Source organism: Lissotriton helveticus, chromosome 9 (genome assembly GCF_964261635.1).
Source record: "Lissotriton helveticus chromosome 9, aLisHel1.1, whole genome shotgun sequence".
In the NCBI taxonomy this organism is placed as follows: Eukaryota; Metazoa; Chordata; class Amphibia; order Caudata; family Salamandridae; genus Lissotriton; species Lissotriton helveticus.
Genome location: NC_136070.1, coordinates 886,241,944 through 886,266,852, shown reverse-complemented (window position 1 = coordinate 886,266,852; position 24,909 = coordinate 886,241,944). Strand labels below are relative to the sequence as shown.

The following is a 24,909-nucleotide window of genomic DNA, read 5'->3' as shown; positions in this document are numbered from 1 at the left end:
CTGTAAACATTTTATCTTGACAGGCAAATACTGTAAATTTGTCAGTCCTGATGATGGTCCCAATTAACTGAGCACTAGGGATCGAAACGTCGACTATGTAGATTGCCTTCACAACCTAAACCATTGTGTTAAATCCTGTTGTGTTTTGGCAGTTGCTTGGCATACCTTGAATGTAACACTGATTTGAAAAGTGGCCAACATTTGCTCTTTCTTTTGCCTGTTTTCCAACACTCTGGAAATTTTTCTTTATTCTTTGTGTTCTTTTCTTTCGTGGTACAGGATCGTGCCTTGTTATCCTTTTGAATTACAAGATTTACATTGTTGAAAAATAAAACGTCCTGTCCGGCTGGTCAGTGACAAAATATAGTTTCCAATTATGGCCTATATTTCATCAATTGTTTGTTTTATCTAAAATGCTAAGGACCCCTGTTCTTGAATAATAGTATTTACCCACGGTCCGCAGCTAACTGGTTGGGTTACCTTGTTACAAAAAAGGATCATAGAAGGAAACACACATGATTAGACTCTGTGACATAACTTAAATATTGTATATCACTGCCGTATCTTGATGAATTCAGCACACAAAGATCATCATTACCTTGGGAATTACATAGTTCTTGAAATGGATGTCTTTTGTTGCCGCGTGTGGGACGCCCATCGGGACGATGTCAGAGTAACGCTGGATCTCGTGTATGACGGCATCTGTGTACGGCATGTTGTTTCGATCATTGATAGCTGGGCAGCGGTTTCGTCCAATCACACGGTCTATCTCCTCATGGACCTTATCTGTTACGGATGTAGGGAAATTTAATAGTTATATAAGCAGAGCAAGTATTGATACTGAGCTTAGTTAATACCTATATTGGTGTCCTTAGTGAAGAAACAACTGAAACCATTGCTTTGTCTGTGTAATACATAGGTGAAGTAGAATAATTATTGTTCCTGCCTAAAGTTTTAAATTCAAGTCTATTGCTAATAATAGAATGATCAGAAGGATCCAGAGAAGGAAACATATCTGATAATTTCCAGACTTTTTTCTACTCTGGAGTGTTTATTGAATATTTCCAGATATTTGGAGGTTTTCAAGTAGTATACCATGGTTATTGTAATTTTGACAAACTTCTTTGGTCTCTCCCGCAAAGTTTTGCCCCCAATTTCACAATCACTCTGGGACTGTGAATAAGTCTATCAGAGGGAAGCTTGAACATCAATTAGTCCTGTTGCAGATTCTTCAACAGATATTCCTTTTGGCCTTCTGAAGTCTTCCAATACACTGTGGGGCATATTTATCAACCCCTTGTGTCACTCTTGTGCCACGCAAAGTCGTGGAAGAGCAACGCAACTGAAAAATGAGATTTATGAAGCCACACAAGGCCACCTTGCAAGGCCCTGCTTGGCTTCATAAATCTTGATTGTTTTACACAGTCCAAAGCACTGTGTTTCATTACTCTATGCCAGGGAGACATTTCCATGGGTGTCGCGTGGTTGTTCCCATTCAAAATCCATGGACTTTGATGCATTCCCAGATTTACAATAACTGGGTATGAGCCAAAAAGATACACTTCCCCAGCAGAGTCATACCAAGGAGAAATATCTTTATTTCTCCTCGTTTTTTCCTCTTTCTATGTGTGCTACATTCTCCAGCACAGATAGAAAGAGGAAAACGCCTCTCAGAATTGTTTTTGGCAAGAAGGTTCACCTTCCGGCACAAAAACATTCCTGGTTGCAACGCAGGCGCCCTTACACCATGATTAAAGAAGGCCTGCATTGGTGCTAGGCAGCTCATTGTGCACCAGTGCAGAGAAAAGGAGAGGAATGTGCCGTATTGCCTTAAATATGGTGCATTCCTGCCCTTTCCCAGTGACGCAGCACTGTGTAGCAAGGTGACCTGCTGTGCTGAAAAATGTTTTCATAAATATGGCCCTGTTTCTATATAGAGGGCCTGGAAAGAAATGCAGTGTCTTTAACCCCTCGGCTGCGCCGCCGATTTTGCGGAAGTGCGGCACTTCCGCAAAATGGGCGGGGCCGCGTCGGCCATTGCCCGACGGCAGCACCAGCGCGGTAGTGCTGCCGTCGGCCAATGGCCGACGGCAGCATGGAAGGGGTTAACTGGTGTCCTCCCATCAGGTGAGAATAATAAAACCAGTTTGGGCTAGTGCTCTGGTTGTAGGTAGAACTTTCTTTTGTATTACACAAAGTGGCTGATGTAAACATTACACTCTAGAGAAATTAATCTACATTTTTGTAGTGTATGTGACAAGAAAATAGTCATGTGAAACACCTAACCAGTGCAACTATCATGAAACCCTAGCCACAGGAAATTACATATAGAACTAGTGCATGCAAGGATATAAAAAAAGCAAATGTTTGATTTTCGAAAGTGGATATTCAGCTATTGCACATGAACATTAACTGGAATGACACGCCTAGCCATGGCAGGGGACATACAATCACTATGCTACGCACCACGTTCAGGTTACTTATCCCACTATGAAACACAACGGGAGACCCAGGGAGGTTTAACAACCAGCCGGTATTTACTCCCCAAACAACAATCAGACAGCCAATGTGAAATCCCTGCATCTAAACATAAAACGAAATGGTATGAGTGTAACCCAAGATGTAAAAGGAGATTTCCTTCTTAGGACGAGAACTCCCATCAACCAAAGGTGGCAATGCTTCATCCTAGGGTTCCTCCTCACACCACAACATCAAGTTGTGGTACAGACTACATCTCCTAAACTAATTAGGAGGAGCTGTTCGCATGCTTTAATGAAACCCTATGCCAGGCGGCCGTAAGGGTAAGTTGGGCAGAGTGCCAAATGGTACATTAATTCCAGGTTTTGACTTACGCCTCCCTGAGTACTTGCTTTCTGCATAGTTTTTCGTCTAACCTTGATAGGCAACAATACATTCTGATGTCTGTTGCAGAGTTAGTTTTAATCTGTCTTTTTGATAACTTGGTCACTCTTGAGTTTTTTCACACTCTAAGAAGGACACCTCCCTTTACATCTTAGGTTACACTGATACCCTTTAGTTTTTTAGACCCGGGTATTCATTGTGGTTGTCTACTTATCCCACAACCCACACCAGCGACCGAACCTTCACTAATTCACTAATACAAGTAACTTCAAAAATATAAACATAATCTGGTGACTGCAGATGAAAGAACAATTTGGGTGAGGGGCTAACTTTGTGTATGGTCTCACAAAAGCTTAAATTAACACAGCCTTTAGGAAACGGGTCTTCAGTGTTTACATTCTGAGAAATATGCAGATGGAAATGAAATTCATTGAAAACAAATGTAAGACTAAATGGTCACTCCTCCTTTAAAACCCTTAGAGCAAATGTACTATTATTTCTTGCAATGTGCCCAGTAAAGGACCTGCTACCCTGCATGACATTGAAGGGAGAGAGCAGAAATGCTCGATAATTTCAAAGAAAGGGGGCATTTCTGGTCTCTCCTTGCACTGGCGCACTGTTTGCTGCCTAGAGCCAATGCAGACACCCTTGCAATGTAGTAAAAGGGGGCCCATTACGGGGAGGATTGTTTTTGTGGAGAAATGAACACCTTCCTGCTCAAAAACAATCCTTAGAGTCATCTTCCTTCTTCTATTTGTGGTGCAGTATGCAGCACACCTGGAAAGAGGAAGTATTGAGGAGAAATAAAGATATTTCTCTGATTTACGCCTCTGTTGGGTCAGTGCACCATTTTGGCACAAACTAAGGTTTACAAGACTTTGTAAATCTGAGTTTGCTTCAAACTACATTGGGTGAATGCTTGAGAATGCCCATGCTCCTCCTATGCAACACCTACCCGAAGTAAAGCAACCCAAGGTAATGCGATGCTCTGCATTGCGTTGCTTTATTTTTACTAAACCACGCAAAGCTGTGGTTTAGTACATTCCAAAAAGCATTTTTCATCAGGGCTACACCACAAAAATGACACAGCTCCAACACAAAATCATTGTAATTCTGAACCTTAGTTCATATGCAGTTCCACATTTTACTATTTTGGAAATTGTCTGTCATGTGTTGTGCCAGTCATGTACCACTCATTAAGAAATACCATCTCATTTAAGTGTGTTGTTGTCTAGGTTGGCTATTAGTTATGGTGGCACAGGAGAATTTAATACCTACATTATATGACCATAAGCAAGTCATAAACCTCCTGTACCTTGTTTTTCCTATCTTCAGTAACTAGGAGTGACTAAAAGTGTTTCAGTTTGCAGATGAGGCATTAACACCACCCTCATATTGCAATCAATTGGCAATCCAAACTCTTTCCTAGAGGTGTGGGGTGAAGATTGCTCCTGCAACACAATACCTTGGAAACATAGGGTACCAAATTGTGTTTTTTAGAACACGGTTTAAAAAATTAATTAGCTAGTAATCATTTCTTACACAATGTGCTAAAAGGAAACTTAAGGCGCATCCCAGTAATTAAGGGGCTGCCAGAAGCATTACTTCTCAGCATAATCAAATCTTATAAGTTCTTTTTGGAAAAATGTGCGTTTACATAAAACTCTTGATGCACAAAAGTAAAATATTTCTGCCACAAGAAATGCAGTGCCTAATAATAATGTTCTTGTTCCGTTGCAAGTTATTAGGCCATGAAAATTAATGTGTAGTAAAATAGAATACAGGATTTGATTGTATGGTTCTAAAATAATGTTAGATTGCATTTATATAGCACTTTGTACTACTCTTCTGAAGTTTCTAAGCACTGTAAATAAAAAAATATGAATGCCCAATGTGTGTTACTTAATTAAATAACCTCAGCAGGAAGTAAGTCTGAGTCTAACTTGATTGTAGTTAAACTCTTGATCTTCATCAATCGTCAAAGTCATGGGAAAATTCTAGCTCAAAGTTTATAAGAGGGTTTTCATATTACCATCATATATTTGTGGATGCCGGGTTAGGCTGGAATTTGGTCATGGCAGCCTTTCTAAAGTTTTATTACAGGATTATAAAAGCGCTGCTTAAGTCCTTGAAAGCTGTCCTTCAGATTATCTCTAAATCGGAGTAGAATCCTTGGTCAGATTATCTTCAAAGTTCAGTCAATCAATCACCAAATCAATTATGTATAAAGCACAACTTGTCACCCCTGAGGTTTCACTGGTCTCAGTCGAACAGACAAGTCTAGAGTCCCCTTCTGAATTCCACCAGGAAGGATGATGTTTTTAGGTTGAAGGGTAGATCAATCCAGGCCTTGGCAGTGAGGTAGGAGAAGGAATGACCTCTGCTGTGGCTTGGCAAATGCAGGGTGTGGGTGCGAGGGCCTGGGAGGTCAAGCGCAGGTGTCTGGCAGGATGGTGGAAGTTCAGGCGATGGTTGATGTATGCTGGCCCATGGTTATGGTGGGCCTTTCAGGCTCGTGTCAGGTTCTTGAACTGGTATCTCTTCTGGACAGGGAGCCAATGGATGTTCCTGAGGTGGGGGTGATGCAGGCCTGTTTGAAGAGGTTGAGGTTGAGATGGGCTGCTGCGTTTTGTATTGTCTGGAGTTTTTTGAGAAGTTGGGTGGCGATGCCTGTGTAGAGTGTATTTCCGTAGAACAGCTGGCTGGTGACAAGGGCCTGGGTGATTGTCTATCTTGAGTTGATGGGGGTGCATCTAAAGATTTGTTGGAGCATGGGGAGGATGTAAATACAGGAGGAGGTGAACGTGTTGATTTGCTGCCTCACCGTAAGTTTTCAGTCAAGGATGATGGTGAGGTTGCGGCCGTGGTCTAACAATGTGGGTGTGGTTCTGAGCTCGTGGGGGCACCAGGTATTGTTCCATGCGGAAGTGTTCTTCCCAAAGATCAGCACTTCTGTCATATCAATGTTGAGCTTCAGGCAGTTGCACCTCATCCAGTCGGAGACGCTGGTCATGGCTTGTGGACGTTTTTTTAATGGTAGAGGGGTCTTCGGTGAGCGAGAGGATGAGCTGGGTGTTGTCTGAATAGGATGTGATGTTGAGTCCGTGAGTTCTGATGATGTCAGATAGGGGTGCCATGTAGGTGTTGAACAGGATGGGGCTGAGGGACGATCCTTGGCATATGCCGCAGATGATGCTCTTGGGCGAAGGGTGGTAGGCATATTCCCTGAGTTTGTCCTGTGAGGAAGGATGTGATCCATTCGAGGGGCACCCTATGGACACCGATGTGGTTGAGTCTGGTGATGGGGGTGTGGTGGGATATGATGTTGAATGCCATTGAAAGCTCAAGGAAGATCAGGGCTGCTGTTTCACCTCTGTCTAGTAGGGATCTGATGTCATCAGTGGCAGCTATCAGGACAGTCTTGGTGCAGTGCTTGGTGTGGAAACCGGATTATGAGGCTTCAACCAGGTTGTTTTGTCTAGGTGTTCGGTGAGCCGGTGGTTGATGGCCTTCTCGACGACTTGCAGTAGAAAACACAGCGGTCTGGGGGAGGCCAATCAGGTCGTCGGGTAGCAGGGCTACAGTTATTTAGAATAATGCCTTTGTCTAGGTTTATTAATGGAGAGTAAGGCACAGATATACTGGGAACACAATGTATTAAGGGACACACGGTTGTAAGGGTGACATCACATTTATTAACATCATAAACAGAGTGTCATCCACAGTTTAAGGAGCTAATCCTAATTATGAGGCGTCAAACAGGTTTTTTTGTCTAGGTGTTCGGTGAGCCGGTGGTTGATGGCCTTCTCGAGGACTTGAGCAGGATTCGGAAGCAGTGAGCTGGGATGGCAATTTTTGAGTTTGCTGGGTTCGGCAGAGGGTTTTTTAAGGAGGGGATTCTTAGTGTGTTTCCATCTGTCAGAGAATGCTGGAGTGGTGATGGAGGCGGTGAGGGTGTTGGTGAGTTCTGCAATTATTTCTTTGGTTCCTAGGTTGAAGAATTTGTGGGGGCAGGGGTCCATGGGTGGTGCTCCGGAGTGGATGGAGGACATGGTGGCTGCAGTGATCTGTGTGGTGAGAGGATTTCAAGCAGTGATCACGTGGCTGGTGCCCATAGGTGGGCGAAGGTTGTTGAGGTCGAAGTAAGTGGGTTGAGAGTTGAAGTTGTTGTAGATATCTTGCTGTGGAAGTAGTCCAACAAGATTTTGCTGAGTTTTTGGGAAGGGCGGACATGTTCTTGGGGGCTGACGGGAAGGAGAACTTTCTAATGATTTCGAAGAGTTCAATAGTGTGGTCGGCACTTGTTTCGATGCAGTCTGTGAGAGAGTCTCATTTTGTGTCCTTGATGCGTTGGTGGCACTTCTTGAGGGTTGATTTGAAGGCGGTTCTGTTGGTGGGGTATTTGGTGGTGCGCCATTGCTTTTCCAGTCGTTTGTAGTTGTGCTTGATGGTTCTGTGTTCTGGTGAATACCACAGAGCTTGTCTTGATGATCTGCTGGTTTTGACTGGCTTCATGGGGGAGACTCTGTCCGCGCATTTGGTAATCCAATCAGAAAAATTCTGGACAACATGTTACAGGATTGATGCAGCATCGTGCTGGCTGGTGTTGAGGGTCTCCGCCCACTGGGTCCAAAGATCAATTTCCTCTCTTCAAATAGATCAGACAGAGTTAAGCAAGCTTTACCTTTCAAATGTAGCACTTAGAACTATTTTTAAAATGCAGACAAGGACACTTTTGAAAATATGCGAAATGGAGAAACTTAAGAACTCCTGGCTATTACAAGCTTTGGAAAAATCATATGTTAACACACCCACAATAACTCTTTCTGCAGCCATATAACTGCACTGCCTGCTCTGGAAAAGCTGCCTTAAGCAAATAATGGTTGCAAGGCTGATGGGATTACAGATTGAAGACTTAAACGCCAAATGGACCTCTCTCTCTAAAATTGTCAACTTCAGACTCTGCGCCTATAACATCGAGTCCTTTAACCAAGAACTTTGCTGCTGCCCGGCACTTTTGCATGCTTGATGCACCTTGCTAAAACCCCTTTTTAAAGCGTATGGAATTCAAACCTGTAATGAGATATGGAACCTTAGGTTTATTATCACCAAGCCCACTGGGCTGGCCAAACTTGGTAAGCGCATCAGCCTCATGCAAGCACTCTTAAAAGAGGCAAACGATGTCTGACATACTGTACACGGAAAGGAAACCCTTAAACTGGCTTGCCTCTGCCTAAATGTGGCGAGGCACAGACCACATAAGCAATATTCGAAAAACCAAGCCATCTTTAGGGCAGCTAAGCAACGCATAGCACTTTTCGAAAAGATTGTAACGCTTGCAGTTTGGCAACGGCACTGCCATGAGGCCAAAACGTCTGAGAAGGGTTGTGTTCTGCTACTAAACTACTGTCCTGATCATTGTATCCTGTGCACATTAATTTTGCTAGAGATTTTATTTGTACATTACTCTTCTCACTAGCACTTTATCAGCCATAAGCACTTTGCTATATTTAAGTCTAGCACTTTATTAATGACATTGGGCCATATGTATCAAGCTAATTAGCATTCGCAAAGGCCGAAATTCTGCGAATTTCGGCCTTTGCGAATGCTAATTTCACAAATGGTATGTATCAAACATGTTTGATGCAAAATAGGGAATTGCAAAATTTGCAATTCCTTATTTTGCGATTGCACTTAAGGAATCGCAAATTTTGCGATTCCTTAAATGCAATGTATCAAACAAAAAATATTCAAAAAATGCCATTAAGGATTCGCAAATTACCACCAACTTCTAGTTGGTGGTAATTTGCGAATTCTTTAAAAAAAGCTTTTTTCCAAAAAACAAAAGGTGCCATATGACGCCCATACATGCCCTTAGGGCATGTATGTGCGCCATATGCCCCCAAATGTCTTTTTCAGGGGTGCAGCAGGGTGTTCTTGAGACACCCCTGCACCCTTGAAGAAATTCCTAATTTGCGATTAGCAAATTGCTAATCGCAAATTGCACTTTCATTCCTATGGGCCTCCTGGCCCATGGAAATGTATGGGTAATTTGCGATTAGCAATTTGCTAATCGCAAATTAGGAATGCTAAGGAATCGCTATTGAAAAGCGATTTTGTACATACATACCGGTTTGCATTTCCTAAATAGCGATTCCTTAAAATTCGCTATTTAGGAAATGCAAAATAGTTTGGTTTGATGATACATATGGCCCTAAGCACGTTATAGCTCTGTATGTATGCAATTTGCTGGAGCCATATTTTCGATTATTGTACAAAGTGCTGTCTTGATACTACTTTAATGTATTTGTCTACTTGTGATCAAAACATATTTGCTTACTTGTGACTAGAACATTGTAGAGATTTTATTTAATCGTACAAATTTACCTTCAGATTACTGAAAATGTTAGTGCAAGCATTCAGTTCATTGAGTTACCCCAGAGGTGTAACAGTTGTAAATCTGATGTTATTTTCTTTTCTTGCTGATATATTTAAGGATAGGGATGTGCCCATAATATGCAAAAGGTCGTCCAATACATGTGCAAGGTGGTTGAATATTCCAGTATACTGCTCAGTGTGCCAGTAGTGCTGATCAATTAAGAAACAAATGCTCAAAGGGAGGAAATATGCTTTGCTTGCTGTAGTGCCCGGGTCTGCTCACAGTTCCAGTGTTAGCACTTGTAGCGTATTATCCTTGTATGTATGATATATGATGTATGCATCACTTGCATCTCTCAGATACAGCTATTGATATAGTGCAAATTTGAATATTACCCCTGTTCAGCACATTTCAAGCTACAGCAGTACCACAGAGTGTACAGCAAAGCTCAAAGCAGTGGTGGGGTTATACATTTGAATGGGTAACAGTTACAACTTCCCAATCCAACTTATCTGCATACTTCCTAAAACCTAGCACGACTCTTTGGAGAGATTAGGGTCCACCATGTGTCCTCCTAGTGTTTCATTTTCTAAGATTCTTGTCTGATTTTACAAAGTTCATTTGAAAGAGATGGAATCAGCTGCAATATTCTGGTGAGTACTAGAGCCAATACTTATATGTGCTTGAAAGGGACAGTCTTTGGTGAAATGTAAGCTTCTCAGTACACAGACACCCTGCTTCTAGGGACAGAAACTACCTTGAGGCCACCAAAGTCAAAATGACACAGTTACCAGCATCAGCTGCACACCCCCTTCACTTTCTGGCCATAAGGCACTGCTAAGGAGCATAGACTTATAGAGACTGCAAAGGCCAGCAGAAACCACTCCTTCTCTCCACCAGACAATCAAACCACTCCCTGCACTTTCCTGGCTTTCACGTGCAAATATGATCAGTCAATGTCAGTTAAGGGGCAATAACAAGCCATTACAGCCAGCTTCCAATTGTCTCAATCATTCCTTTTCCAACTTCTAAAACTTCCACTGTCAGGGTTTAACTCGCCCGGATGTGCAATGTAAATGGCACTTGAGGTCAAGTGTTTGTAAATAACAAAGGCCCCCTGAATACTGGATCAAGGAATTCCTAGGACAGGGAATAAGCAATGTGAGTAAATATATTTCCTAGGCAATTAATAGATCATAATTACAGTGTACCATGGAGTGTTCAACAGCAACAATAAGTAAACAAAAAACATATGTTTAAAAAGACCACAGTATTTTTAATTGTATATGATGTATTCAATACAGTGTACTAAATAAGAAGAATAATCATAGCAATACATAACAATACACAAGAAATTACACTAAAAAGGCAAGAGTTAAAAATACACAATATAAATGCAGTTATCACAATAATAAAAAACACAGTAGTAATTATCAGTAAATTGTCGACGCGCGTTTCGGTACCATAAAGTGGATGGAGTTGTTCTCATTAGCAGAATTAGGAAAGCATGAGTACTGTGATTTAATGTATGGTATACATGTATTATATATTTTTTTATACAAATGCCTTTTTTATATTATGTCTTTTTGTACAGGTGTAGTATTTTCCTGAAGAAAGCGTCTTGATACGCCGAAACGCGCGTCGACAATTTACTGATAATTACTACGGTCCAGGGAAGACATTTCTTGGCAGTTCGGGCTGGACTGTTCCCATGAGGCACTGGGTCAGACTGATTTGCATATAGCCATGTCTGAACTGGGGTGGCAGAGTGGGCTAAAGAACGGTGATGGATCAAACCCAGATCTTTTGACTGGGTGTGAGTGTTTGATTGGTTCAGATGCTCCGTCCATCACCACCCCCCTTTTGTACCGCTTTTGGCTGCCATAAGTGTGGCAGGGTATGCTCAGACGTGAGTCCCTTGCTCACTTTGCCACTGGATTCAAGCAAGCCGGGCTGAAGACGGCTGGAATTCCAGAAACCGGTCCTCGGAAGCTTGTTTCCGGTCCAGGGAAGGCATGGCTTGGCAGTTCGGGCTGGACAGTTCCCATGAGGCACAGGGTCAGACTGATTTGCATATAGCCATGTCTGAACTGGGATGGCAGAGTGGGCTAAAGAACGGTGATGGATCAAACCCAGATCTTTTGACTGGGTGTGAGTGTTTGATTGGTTCAGATGCTCCGTCCATCACCACCCCCTTTTGTACCGCCAAACGCAATAAAGCGGGAAAACAACTTCAAGATAGATTAAAATAAATCTAAAAAGAATAAGGTAGGATCAGTATATAGGACTATCGATCCACAATAGATATGGATCTATACTGCTGACAGTTGACCCCTGTAGACAGTTCTCAATAGTCTGCATTGTCTGCCCTCTCAATATTCCATCATCCAAACGGGACTCAGAGAAATGTTGATTCACAATCTTCTTACAATTTGCGCCGAGATTTTGTGGTTTCAAAAACATTTCCCTTAAGCTCAGCTTTTGAAAGGTTCTTTTCAAATATGCAAACCAAGTTACCCTGTTAGCCTTATCTGAGATTAAGCAAACATTAATGCATGTCTTAACCAATACTGTCTCTGGATTCTCTAACATTTATTTCACAGGAGGAGTGGAGCTATGCCGATCTGATCCTCCACATAAGGTAAGCCCAATTCCCCATGGCAAACAAAATTAGCAGCATTTTTGGGGATGGCAAGCAGTCTACTTGTAAAAACATTTTCCATGAGTTGGAGTGCATCTGCTATGTACTAACCCCAAACTCCTGCACCATAAAGGACTGCCGAGATACGTATTGTTTCATATAGATTTACGATCTCAGCCCTTTGTTTATGTTTTAGTTTCTATGCAAATCAGAATATTACCTCAATTTTGCTGCCAAATTGTTGCATTTCCACCAAAAGGAGGGATTTCCGAAAAAAGGAATGAATTGAATGTTAGCTTTAGAAAAGTGTAACATTTTATCTTCTCTGATGGTGTGCCTTCCATAGTACAGCATTTTGTTGGTGCAGAGACGTAAAATCGAGTACAAAATACTGAGTTGCACAAATATTGAGTTGTTAATATCGTGGGTCAGAAATATCAACAGCAAGAATATTGTGGTCAAGAATATTGACTTAAGTTAATTAATATACATTTTAAAAATATCCAAGTGTTTAACATGTTTGCGAAAATATAGTTGTTAAAATATCGTTTTGTATTATTGTTATGTATTTTAGTATATATTTTATATATATGTGATGTATTTTTTTTGTCTAAGAATTTTTGATTTTTAATGTATGTGTTACATTTTTAGTAGTTATTAATTTTTGGAGGTTTGAATTTTGCACTTTTAGTTCCGTAGTGGGTTTATAGGGGAATAGGGTGGGAAGAACTTTAATTATATTATATTTATTAATTGATTTTTATTTATCAATATTTGTTTAATTGGGAAGATATAGTGTTACATTTGAATTCATAATTGGTAATTAATTATGGTAATTGTGTAATTATTTGTAGGTGTGTGTTGTGGGGTTTATAGGTGTAAAGGGTGGGAAGTAATAATTTATGAATTAATAATTGGTTGTTAATTAATTTGAATTAATTAATTGGTAATTAATTATGATAATTTTGTAATTAATTTCAGGTGTGTGTTGTAGTGGCTTTTTAGATGTAAAGGTTAGGGATTAATTTATTTTTAATTTATGAATTAATAATTGGTTGTTAATTAGTATTATTTAATTTGTCATTAATTTTGGTAATGGTGTCATTAATGTTAGGTGTGTGTTTTAGTTTTTATAGGTGTAAAGGGTGGGAAGGGTGTTAAGTAATTCATTTTTGATTGAATTACGAATTGGTTGCTAATTTGTATTGATTAAATTGTAATTAATGTTGGTAATTGTGTAATTAATTTTAGGTGTGTGTTGTGGTGTTTATAGGAGTAAAGAGTGGGAAAATAATTTGTATTTAATTAATTATATATAGTTGTTAATTAATGTTAATTATTTGATATTTATTTTGGGTAATTGTTTATTTTTGTGTGTGTTGTTTTTAATGTTAAATCATCCAAGGCCTTTGACCTAGTTTGAAAGCAAACTTAAACCCTGGCGCATATTAGTATTTATTCGAGACAGTCCCTAGATTTTACCTAAGATTTCAGGTAGCCATGAAAAAGATACCCTCATCCTTCAACAGTTGTAAATACAGGAGAGCTGGGCAAGCCTTTTAAAAATCCATCCTGTTCAAAATCGGCACAATAAAAAAATTCCGGGGGACCTCATAGAATCTACAGAATGATAAAAAGTGTAGCAAATCCTGTGGAGACTCTCCGTTGCAGCCACAGGGTGCTAACTCTTGCCCTCTAATGCTCCCCCTTCTTATGGAAAGCAGGAGGTGAAAAAAAAACGTTCGAAACCTGGTAAATAAAAAACGTTCATAAATAGTAAAAACCCCCAGGAGGTAAGGCTCAGTTAATAATGTTGTCTTTAACATGATAAATTTACGTACACTAGGTTTACACAGTTCCAGCTCTTCCCTCTCCAGTTCCCTGAGATTGCCAAAGGACTTCCTTATTATCCCCACATCCTGTTTGGTTATTAGATCAGGGTTAGTGTACAGTTCGCCTCGGTCTAACTTTTAAAAAATGCCCTTAATGTATCTGAGCCATGGGATGCCGAGCGCGTAAGCGAGGGTCATACACTCTTTTAAAATCATCTGACTTAGCGCTAATTTCTTATTCAGCCAAGTTTTTAACAAAAAGGTTAAGGGACAGAGAGCCAGAATTTCACTTAGAAAAGGCACCACAAGTTCTTTGTGTCCCACCATATTAGATGTGCCATGGGAAGCATCCAAGAAGCATTTCAGAAAGCTGTTCTCGACTACCTGAAGATCATCTGTGGAGATGGGCCCCCATATTTCGCTTCCATAGGAAGCTGTTGCTAGATTCTTCACTTGGTAAAGCTTCAGCAGGGCTGCAATGGGTTTCTTTCCTTCCTTAGATGCAAAGTTGAAGATGGCCGCATTCACCCGCATGAGATCCCACTTCTTTCTTTGTTTGAGTGGGCCCCATTTTCCACGCGCATCCAAGTCGACCCCCAGATATGAAAAATCGCCTGTGCGCGGTACCTAGGCCAAACCAAACCTGAATTGAAACCATTTTTGGGGGCTTTTCCCCACTTGCATGACATTGGATTTTGATTCGTTGATAGATAAGTCCTGGTCCGCCATAAAAGCAGAAAAGGCATCAAGTAGGGTTTATAGCCCCCTCGCAGTCCTGGATATAAGGACTGCGTCATCCGCATAAAGTAATAAAACAGAAAGGGTGCCAAGATGCACCCTTGATGAACACCTCTTTTAATATCAAAATCACAAGACACACGTAGGTCTTGTGAAAATCTAACATTGGCCTTGGCTGCACAATGGAGGTCTTCTAGAAAGTGAACGATGTTGCTACCTACCCCTATGTCTTTCATGGACTACCACAGTTTGGTCCCATTCACCCGATTGAACGCGGAAGATAAGTCCATGAAAGCTAAATAGATGGCACCAGGGCTCGCAATCGTGTACTTGCTAAGGATCATAGTGAGGTTTAGGCACTGGGCCACAGTGGACCGGCCTGGGTGGAACCCGTATTGGACATTTGATAGAATATCATGTTCCTCCGCCCAACTGGTCAATCTGTCTAAAAGCACACGGCCCACCCCCTTGACCACCGAATCCAGCAGCGATATCGCTCTGTAACAATGTGTGTAATCACGATCCCGCTACTTGAAGACTGGCACATTGGGTGAGGTGGCCCAAGACTCAGGGCAACCCGTCCTTGCCACCGCATTAATTACGGCGGTAAGTACCGGGGTCCAGAATGAGGGATCAGATTTAAAAGGATCCGGGGGGATACCGTCAGGACCCACGGCTTTGTTACTTGTCAGCCCAGCAATGCCTCCCTCGATCTCCCCAACCCAAAAGTCAATATGGTGGAAAATACTTCTCGACCTGACTCACAGATCAGCTTGGGGGGGCTCTCAAACATCGGTTTAAAATACGACACCCATTCATCCTTCGTAATGTGTGCGCATATGGCACTACCTTCAGCATGCTCAAGGAAGGGGCTGTTAATGATGCTTCAAAATCTAGAGCTATTCTTCAGAATACTAGCCTCGGTCAGCTTCTTCCAAGCCTCCTCCTTCAGAGTAGACTTGCGTTTAGCCAGTTTCATCTTGTAATCTTTACGACAAGCTTTTACCAGGGTCTGATTTCTTGGGCTCCTGTTGAGAGCTTCCCGCAATGTTCTTGCTGCCTTCGAGCAAGAAGAATCAAACCACCTGGGGGTGGGGGAGACTGTTTTACGGGCCGGGACACTTAAAAGGTCACTTACTCTAGCAGAGATGGTATCAAAGGCACTTATAATCCCCCCCGATGATGTATTCGGCGAGGTACATATAGCCAGTTCACTAGGGCATTGTTCTCTAACTGATTTATAAAAGGCATCTGGAGAAATCTGTGTCCATTTAAGCCATCTTTTACCATCTGTTGGTCTTGTTGACCCCTTTTCCACAGCTCCCCTTTTACATGTCATTTATGGTCCTCGCAATTCAACACAAAGGGCGTTACACTGTAAGCACTTTCTTGTATAAAAAAACACGAAATGAAGAATTTAAGAGCGATGAGATTAGCATAAAATCAATAATTGTACCACACCCTCTTCCTTTGAAGGAAGAAACGGCTGCCTTACTACTAGGGTCACCTAATGACAAAAGGGATATTAAATAAAATTCATGTAGGAGGTTATTCAGAGCATACCCCTGGGTAGAATGCTCAAAATGCAACCCCCTCACACGAGGGCAACCTTGTTCACCCAATCTAGTAGCCATGGGTTCTCCACAAAGATGTATATTGAAGTCCCCTATAATCGTGAGGTTTTGGAGTTCATTTATACAATGGTGCCTTATAAAAGAATCCAGTAAGCTGATGTTACACTCCCCATTCATACTCATAAAAGTTGATAAGGCCCAGTTTTCTGTAACCCTTTCTTAAAAAACAGATGTTAGATACAAGGGCTTCGTGGAAACAAAACCTGTATCTGACAATCCACAGCAACAGAGATAAAAATACCAGACCACTGTTTGATCTGCCAGCCGTTGAGGGGGAGGCCAGGACAAAGAAAGACTTATAGCCCTCCAAAAATAAGCTGGAATCTATCAGCCATGTTTCCTGTAAACAAATCACTTGAAATTCGTTCACAAATGCTATCCACAGTGGGTCGGAGAACTTGTTAGCCAGGCCTACAACATTCCAGGCTATAACATTGGTATCACATCCACACAAACTCTCGTCTTAGTTTTGCCCTGAAGAGTACCGCCAAACTATAAGGTTCACCCGGTCCATAGGTGGGGAGCTACCAAGTCAATCACATGTATCCAATCTAGACAGGGGAGCAAATATATTTGACAGCTCCAAAGACGATGGACCAAATCCCTGCCAGCACAGAGGCATCTCGGCAGGGTATGTTGTTGTTGGAAACAGATTCGGGTGAACATTCCTGGTGGTTAAAGTTCTCTGCGGCAAGACATCAAATGGGGCCGTATCGACAAGATTCATGTGTATACTCCCTGCATGGTCAGGTTTATAAAGAAAGTGGCAGGGCACGATGGCCGACTCGGATAGTGAGGGATCAGGATGTAACCTTTAAAATAGAATCCTTTCTGCTAGATGTGGCCTGATAAAATTTACGACAACACAGTCCCCCGATAGTGATTTGTGAGAGCTACCAATCCACCTCACTCTTCGCACCATGATATTGTTTTTTTCTACCCTTGTTTCAAGATGTGTATTATATGATAGCCAATGTAAGACTTTGTTCTTCAACTGGGAGAAGTCTTCTTTCCTACCCCATGCAAGAGTTTGGATCATTCCCCAGTACCACAACATATGGGGTAGATTCTACAGGCAGGTGTATTACTGGTAGATCTTGGGAATTAACTTCCCCTCCCCTCTGTGGCCATGCCCCTGTTGGGGGAATCCCTACCTGAGACTGGAACTGTGGCTGCAGAGACAGACTGCTACTGGGGTGATGGGATCCACTCTGCATCAGCAATGGGTAATTTCCAATATCTTGTCTGCCCTGTCGCTGTGACTGACCCCTGTTGTTTTTTTGTGGGCAGTCCAGATTAGGGGGTTGGTAGAGAGCTTTGTACAGGTTGGACGACTGTGCCTCCAGTCGGTACTGTTGGAGCAGGGCATTTAAGGTCCAATAAACTCTTTTCAATTGCTGCCAAACATTGGATTATTGGAGCCAACTTTGAGTCCAAGATGTTCTCCATTCTTACCTGAAGAGATTCCAATGCACCCATCAGGTCTAACTTGGACAATGTAGGTGTAACAGTGGTTGGGGCTTTAGGGAGCAGGTTGGGTTTTAGTCTTTTGGCTTTACCCCCATTGTTTGGGATTTCCTTTTGGTACCTATCCCTGTCCCTGCCCCAATACCACCCAGCTCGGTCAGAAGAGAGTTCCCTTGAGTAGATGCATTTGTCGCGGCACGTGCATTCTAGGAGTAGTGGCTGTCCCCACTTGGGCTTCATTTGATTTAGCTTCAATGCCCCCATGGTTGTTGATAATGACGGCCAGAGAAAGAGGCCATTGTTGGACTGGGGAATGAAGGGTAGCCCCGCTGCCATCATGTTTTCCTGTGATATTTAAGAGATTAGATGGATAGTTGTCCGAGCTAATCAATAACACGGGTGTATCTGTATGCATGGAGAATGAAGCGGTAACCGGTGACCTAGAAAGGCGATGATTAACCAGCTCAATCTCCTTGTCCAAGACAGCTGCAGCATGCTGTAGAAACAAGTCCATAGTCGTCACTGAGGCATTAGTGCCTGCTGCAGCCCTTCCAGAGACTAGCGTCCCTTTGCGTCTGACCATGGTGAGTTCAGTGTTAGCGGTTTAAACAATTAGCTGGCAATATGCAGTGCTGTTACTTGGAAGGGTTGTCAAGTGTTAGGACCTAAATTAGCAGGGTGAAGAGATGCAGCTTCAGGATACCCCAGACACAAAAAAGCAATTCTATAAGTTGTGTGATCAATTAATACAGATATGGAGCAGGCCAGGCGCCTTCCTACCTTCACCTTAGTCACTGAGGGTTTTACTAGAAGTCCTGTAGCAGTCCAGGGCAATCAATGGTGCTCCTCTGGAGGTATAAGGCAAAATTCTGATAAATCCAGCCTATAGGACCTTTCACTACACTGACCTGTTTGCTAAACTGCTCCAGAGTTCATGCATCAATCTTCACCCGGGCCCTGGGAATTCAGTTGCTCCAATGTGTGTTCCCTTACAATCCCGCTCAGTGCTCCCCCCACAGCACTGCAGACAATTGCTCACAAGTAACCCATACACAATACCAGATGAGCCTGTCCTCGTTGCACAGCAGGCTGCTATCACGTCAATTATAGACACCTGGCCAGCCAAGGTGACCGACTTGCCGGCAGTTCCTCTACCAGCCATCACATATCTCACAGTCCAGGTTCTTGGCAACATTTTTTTTCTAACAATTTATGTTCCACCATTTTGTGCCTGAAATTCCTCTGATTTCACTCAAGATGCAACACTCCACACTCACCGGGGGTTAAGGTCTCCACAGCTCCTCACCACCACAGTAAGTTTAGCCAATCATGATTTTCAATCAATCAATCAATCAATCAATCAATCAATCAATCAATCAATCAGGGGTTTGTAAATCTCGCTTCTATCCCGTGAGGGTCTCAAGGTGCTGGGGGGGGGGAGAAAAAGCAGCTCTGGATCAGTCGAAGAACAGGTCTTTAGGTCCTTCCTGAACGTGTGCAAGGTCGGTGAGCATCTGATATTAACTTTGCACAGGCCCTGTGATATTCCAAGAAACTAGGGTCAAAGCTTTTGTCAACTCCTCAGAGTCTGAGTTTGAATTAGGGGTTTTGATGTCCAGGCTAAGCCGTGTTTCCTGTAGCTGACTCAGGAAAACTAATGTAGAGTGAAACACACATCTCTCCTTCTGAGGTATTTGGCTCGATATTGGGAGAGAGTCAATCAATCATGTCCCGATCACTCGGCGGCTCAAAACATTTGACCCAGATACATTTGGCTGGGATCGGGCGTATGATGGGATAACTTCCAATGTCTGAACTATTGAGGGGTTGGGGAGTAATGGTTTATAGAAGATTCCCGTGTGATATTCTGTTAAGTACTTTAAATGTTGTAACATGGTTTGTACAAATCCTAGATTTTAAAATTTATCATTATACAATCGCCCTTTGAGGTCTTTTCAGGGTAGCAGACCTAGCTAACCCTCCTGGAGTACAAGATTTTGCTGTTCAAATCTAACTGGAATCTAGACTTTGTCATAACCTTGTGTGGGCTTGTACATTAGTGGCTCTGTAGCTTTTTCTTTCCCAAAGGTAGGAATGGAACTTTCTCCAGCATCACCACATGTGGAGTATTCTTGGGTAGTAATTGCTAAGGTACTTCTTTCATGCCTTCTAATATGTTTGTATACCCCTTATCCAAGGCATATCCATGATATTTTCCACTGATTTATGCTGATCTTGTTGGACAACTACACACTGAGTATCTTCACGAGGTGCCCTTTCCACTGTGAAAGTAGAATGTCTTTTAGTAGAGTTCTGGACTGGTTCAAATGGTGCAACACTGTGACCGCAAGGTGTTTTTCGCACAAGTCAACTGAAAAAAGTTAATATCTTGGTCTAGCTAGTAACAGTAAAAGCACAAGAGGACCATAGTGATGGTTGCTTGCATCTGGTGAGACAACCCTAGTGGAGGAGAGATGCACCATGATACCTGTAATATTATTGGAGTTTCTTCAATTGTTTACTGTATCTAGTGGGGCTACGAGCTGTAATGATATAGTTGCCCTTTTGAAATGGCATCTTTGGGACAAGCAAACTACCTTGGTAGTTTTTGTCGAGGCCCCTTTGGCTTCTTTGTATCTCATTCATCTCAAATAATTATGATTTCCAGTAGTCAGGTTCAACTGCAATAAGAGGTATTACTCTTACGCTTTTTGGCTTGCTATTCTGGTACCAAAGCCAGCAGCGGCTGCCTTATTTGGGCAGAGGATAATGCCCCCCTGCTGTGGGCACAGCAAAAGTGAAAAATAAACCGGTAATAAAGTTACTTTATTACCATTTTATTTTTTGCTCTGCCAGCGGTTGGAGCTGAGTCATGTGAGGGCATTGCAGGCGGGGCCATTGCTGCAGTGCAGACTGGGAGCAGGGTAGCCTGGCACCACCAGAGCCAGCCACCCGTCATGAGATACCATCCTCCCTTGTGCAGTGTCACTCATAGATGTGGACAGGGCAATGACCAGCCCTTTCCACTATATTCACACCTAACCAGTTCTCTGGATAGCATCCCTCCTGCTCGGTTCAGAGATAGCCTGGCTTGTGTTGACTTTGGGGACAAAGGCTTTTTTTCTTCAGGAATTTCCTTACACTAAACTATGAATGGGCAGGCCTCACCAATGTCCATTTCAAGTAAATGAAGTTCCTGGGACCACTCAGCTGTTCTTCGTGGGATAATAATGATCAAATATCCAACACCCAGTCCATCATGTCACCATGTCAACGCCATTGTTCTGCGCTGGGAGCAATTTTCAAACCTCATTAATGTCAAGTACTTGCTTGGTAGCTGAATACAAATTAGCCTCTAGGATCTTCGGTAGGGGAAAAGGTAACTTCCTAAAAGCATATTTGAAATATATGAAAAATAGTCTTTGAATTACTTTTGTAGCTAATTCATGTCAAATGTTACATAGAACAGTTTATAATTTGCACTGTGACATCTTCTGTTTAGGATTTAGCTACATTCCTGCCAGCGGAAATAGGCTTTGGGGCCTGTTAACTGAAGGACCATGGCAATTTGAATGTTACACTTGCTTCACTTGTGGACAATGAGGTATCCTTAAGGATGACATAATAATATTTAAAAGGGGGAGTTCCTGCCTGTAATAAAGTGTTATTTTGACAGGTATGACATCAGTATTTTATGCTTCTGACATAGGATACACATGGTAGGCTTGATGCCATTTTTACCAGGCTTACTCTGTGGATTTCACAAAAGGTGCTGCAGTACACTGATGGCATTTAACTTCCAGGCCCTGTGTATATTTTTTACACCATGCACTAGGGACATATGAACAAGGAAAATATGCCACTCAAGGATAATCCAATTTAACTATGTTTAAAGGATGAGCACCAGCACTTTTCTCCTGTTTAGTAGAAGTGACAATGCACAAAGTTCTAAGCCCAGCCAAAAGATGATCCCCAAAGAGGCAAAACGTGGCTCGCAGATGCAGCACAAGACACATCACACACATTTGAAAGAGTCTGGAAGGCTTCCAATACTTATGCAAAACAAGAAGACTGGCACATAGATGGAGTCAATTATATGCCAAAACTAGACTAGCTATCCCATTTGTACGACCCATCATCATCAGCAGAAGAATAGGCAAGGCAAGAAGATGAAATATAATATTACAGAAGGCTTATAAGTTTGCATATATAGCAGATGATACAGTTTAGAGAATTGTTTAAACCATTGCTCCAATCTATTAAATGTTAAAGCATTGATGTGTTTGTACATCTGTGCACCCAAATATAAAATGGTTAAAAAATACCTAACCTCCTCACTGAATGATTCAGTACATAGTAGGAGGTGTCTGGGTTAAGGAAAGGGAAGAGCTTGGAAATGTATGGAGCCACCACATATAACAGCACAAAACCCTTAACTAACTACAGATAGAGACCCTGGAAGCAGAAGATACAGGAGAACTTGAACTTTAAGACCCTCACAAAGTAGCGCAAGAGGCAAGCATGGTGATGAGACCTGTATAAGAGCTGGGCATGGAGTGACCCATTAGACTATTGTCCCGAGCCAGAGACCAAATGTGAAAATTGGAGCACCCTGCAGTAACCCTGAGCCATGACTACAGAATTGATGAAACAGTTTAAGTGGCTAACCATCAATTAAGGAAAGCTGTCTTTGTATACCCTAGAGATGTAGTGAAAGTGTGGGATGCCAGAAGGGATTACTATCATACCATAAGGGGCGGAGAAAAGGTTTTGATCAGCAGGGTCATGGAGCAGCTGGTATTGGCTGCCTTACAAAATGACAGCAACATTTTTAGGGAGATTGTTTAAAAAAATGTTTTGAGTTTGCAAGATGCTACATAACAAAATACAAGAAAGAGAAAAAAAAAAGAATAAAGGAAACACATTCCCCAACACAAGAAGTTAACATCCGCCTCACACAGTGCTGTCATTTTCGATAACATACTCATAATACATTATGTGATATCATTATGCATTGCATTTGATGTCCATAAAACTTTAACGAACGTCCAGGGCCAGTCAGGATTTATACCTTAGCGATACATGTCACAGGGTATGCATTGATGAATATCTTCAACAAATTGACATTTTAGTTATTACTACCAACTCCCCCTGTCTGGTAATGCCATCGTAAGGGCCATCTGATTATTTAGGGTACATATAAGGAGTGGATACCCCTGTCCCACCATCGCCACCTCCCATCACAACACTCTCTAAGTCATTTTGGGTATCTTCAACGTTTTTCGTTGTGGAAAGGAGGTATGACTTTAGGGGGCCCCATATGTCCCTCGGTCTGGAGGCAGATGGTAGGAGTTCTGCATAATTGAATGACTGTTCCTGCAAAGTGGTAAGGTCATGTAGCCAGTCCTTGAATTTTGGGGCACGACCCCGTCCCCATCTGCATGCTATTTTGCACTTAGCAATCAGGAACCCCAGTGTGAAGAGCTTCTTACATACCGTATCTAATTCATACGCGCACCCCAGTAGATCCATAGCAGGGGATAATTGTAACGGCTTATCAATCATCTGTGCCATACCCTCAAACACCCGTTGCCAATAGTCAAAAACTAGCGGGCATTGCCAAGCCAAATGGAGAAACTGGCTCCTTCGCAGCCACACCTGGCGCGCCTGTCCTCTTCCCTGGGCTTAAATTTATCTAATCTATGTAAAAACTTATAATGAATTAATCTGAGTCTGCTATTTGCTGTGAGAGCCTCTGTCTGCGTGCAGCAGAACTCCCCTTGTTTATCCGTCAAATGTACTTCCAGCTCAGCCTCCCAGTCCGAGCAGGCCTTGAGTGCATGTGCTGTGATTGACTTTTGTGTATGGTGATAAATGAGTGAGGTAACGTGCTGCGGCAGCTCAGCTTGCAGGAGCAAGTAAAGCAGCGGGAGAGTGGGTGGCTCAAGCGGAAACATCATTGTGGCCACCTTTACGGTTTGTCGAAGTCGGACATACATGAATAAGTCCATAGTAGTAGGTGTGGTGGTGCCAAAGAATTGGTCCCTGGAACAGAAATGCCCCTCTACATATAGATCCCCCCATTTTTTTATCTTGGTTTTGTCCAACCTTGACCTACATTGCCGCTCGTCAGTAACTTGGAGCGCTGGGGGGTAAGGTAGTGGTATCTTAGGAGAGTATAACATTGTTTATTCCAGTTTAGTGGCAATCTTTCTCCAAGCTGTAGTGGTGCATGCGACTGCAGTGGGGTCCTGGTCCTGCTCCTTAGTGGGGGATGAGTATGTTCAGTTCATAAACTTTTATTCGATTATCAATTGTATAATCATAAAAAGTATATAGAGAAAAAACTTTTCATCACATTAAATGAGTTTAAAAATAAGTCGAGATACAGAGAAAACATTATAAAATATACAGTTTTGTATGCTTCTGATTAATTTAGCACATTTTGACGTATTGTGATGACTGCTTTAAGGAAAGTCACTATAAGTTTAGCTTCATGGGGCGTATTCAAAGACTGCAAAAAGAGAAACGCAGAATAGCATTGTCTATGGCCACTGGATCGAAGAAGTGGGATAATCCACATTTTCCGTGGAAGTTTGTAATAATTACAAAATAAAATAACGTGGATCGTTGACTGTGAGGAAATTCCATCACATGGGCAGTTCATCAAATTGCGGGACCAGTTTTGAGTTTCCGGAAATGAAACTAAACGGAAAAAAATGTTAAAGCGAAGTCTTGTTAATAAAAATTTCTCATGATTTGATAAAAAATACGTCAAATATGGTTGTATGCCTTTGCGGGATTGTTGTGCACACATTTTTTCGTTAGAGGGTTTTAAGATCTCAGCTTGATTCCGTAACTCTCTCAGGTGACCCGAACACATTGATTTTAGTTGTTTCCTGGGGATATCTTCGATCGTAGGAGGATCTTCGAAGTAAGATTTGTGGCCCAGGTCTTTGAAGATGTAGGTCAACCAAGGAATTTTACGCCAGCTTGACAGGGCTAAGCAATCTGTGATAAGGGAGCGAGTTAGATGGCATTCAGGGTTAGTCCATATTCGATGCCACAATAGAATTGGTTGGCATCGAATAGTGTCAACAATATATTCCATACCGAGCTCACGATGCAAAGCTAGTATCGGCGAGCTTTGGAGAAGGGCTAGAACATATTTAATGAAGCCATTCTCCGTTACTTGCAGTTGATCTATGCGCCCATATCCCCAAACGCCAGCTCCATAGGTAGCCACACTATGGCACTTTGCGTAATATATGGTCAGAAGTTCGGGTGGCGCTGGTTTCCCCAGTTTCCTCGAGAAGGAAATCAAGGCCGATGTTGCCCGGCGAAAGTGAAGGTTTC

General features: G+C 42.2%; 1 protein-coding gene across 1 annotated transcript in view; it reads right to left on the bottom strand.

Annotated features, from left to right (window-relative positions):
- The window catches only part of LOC144783312 (cytochrome P450 2C18-like), a 235,297-nt gene that overhangs the window by 77,687 nt on the left and 132,701 nt on the right, over positions 1 to 24,909 (bottom strand). The window contains exon 7 of the mRNA XM_078662351.1: positions 599 to 786. Within this exon, the coding sequence (XP_078518477.1) occupies positions 599 to 786 (188 nt within the window). The remainder of the gene's footprint in view (positions 1 to 598; positions 787 to 24,909) is intronic.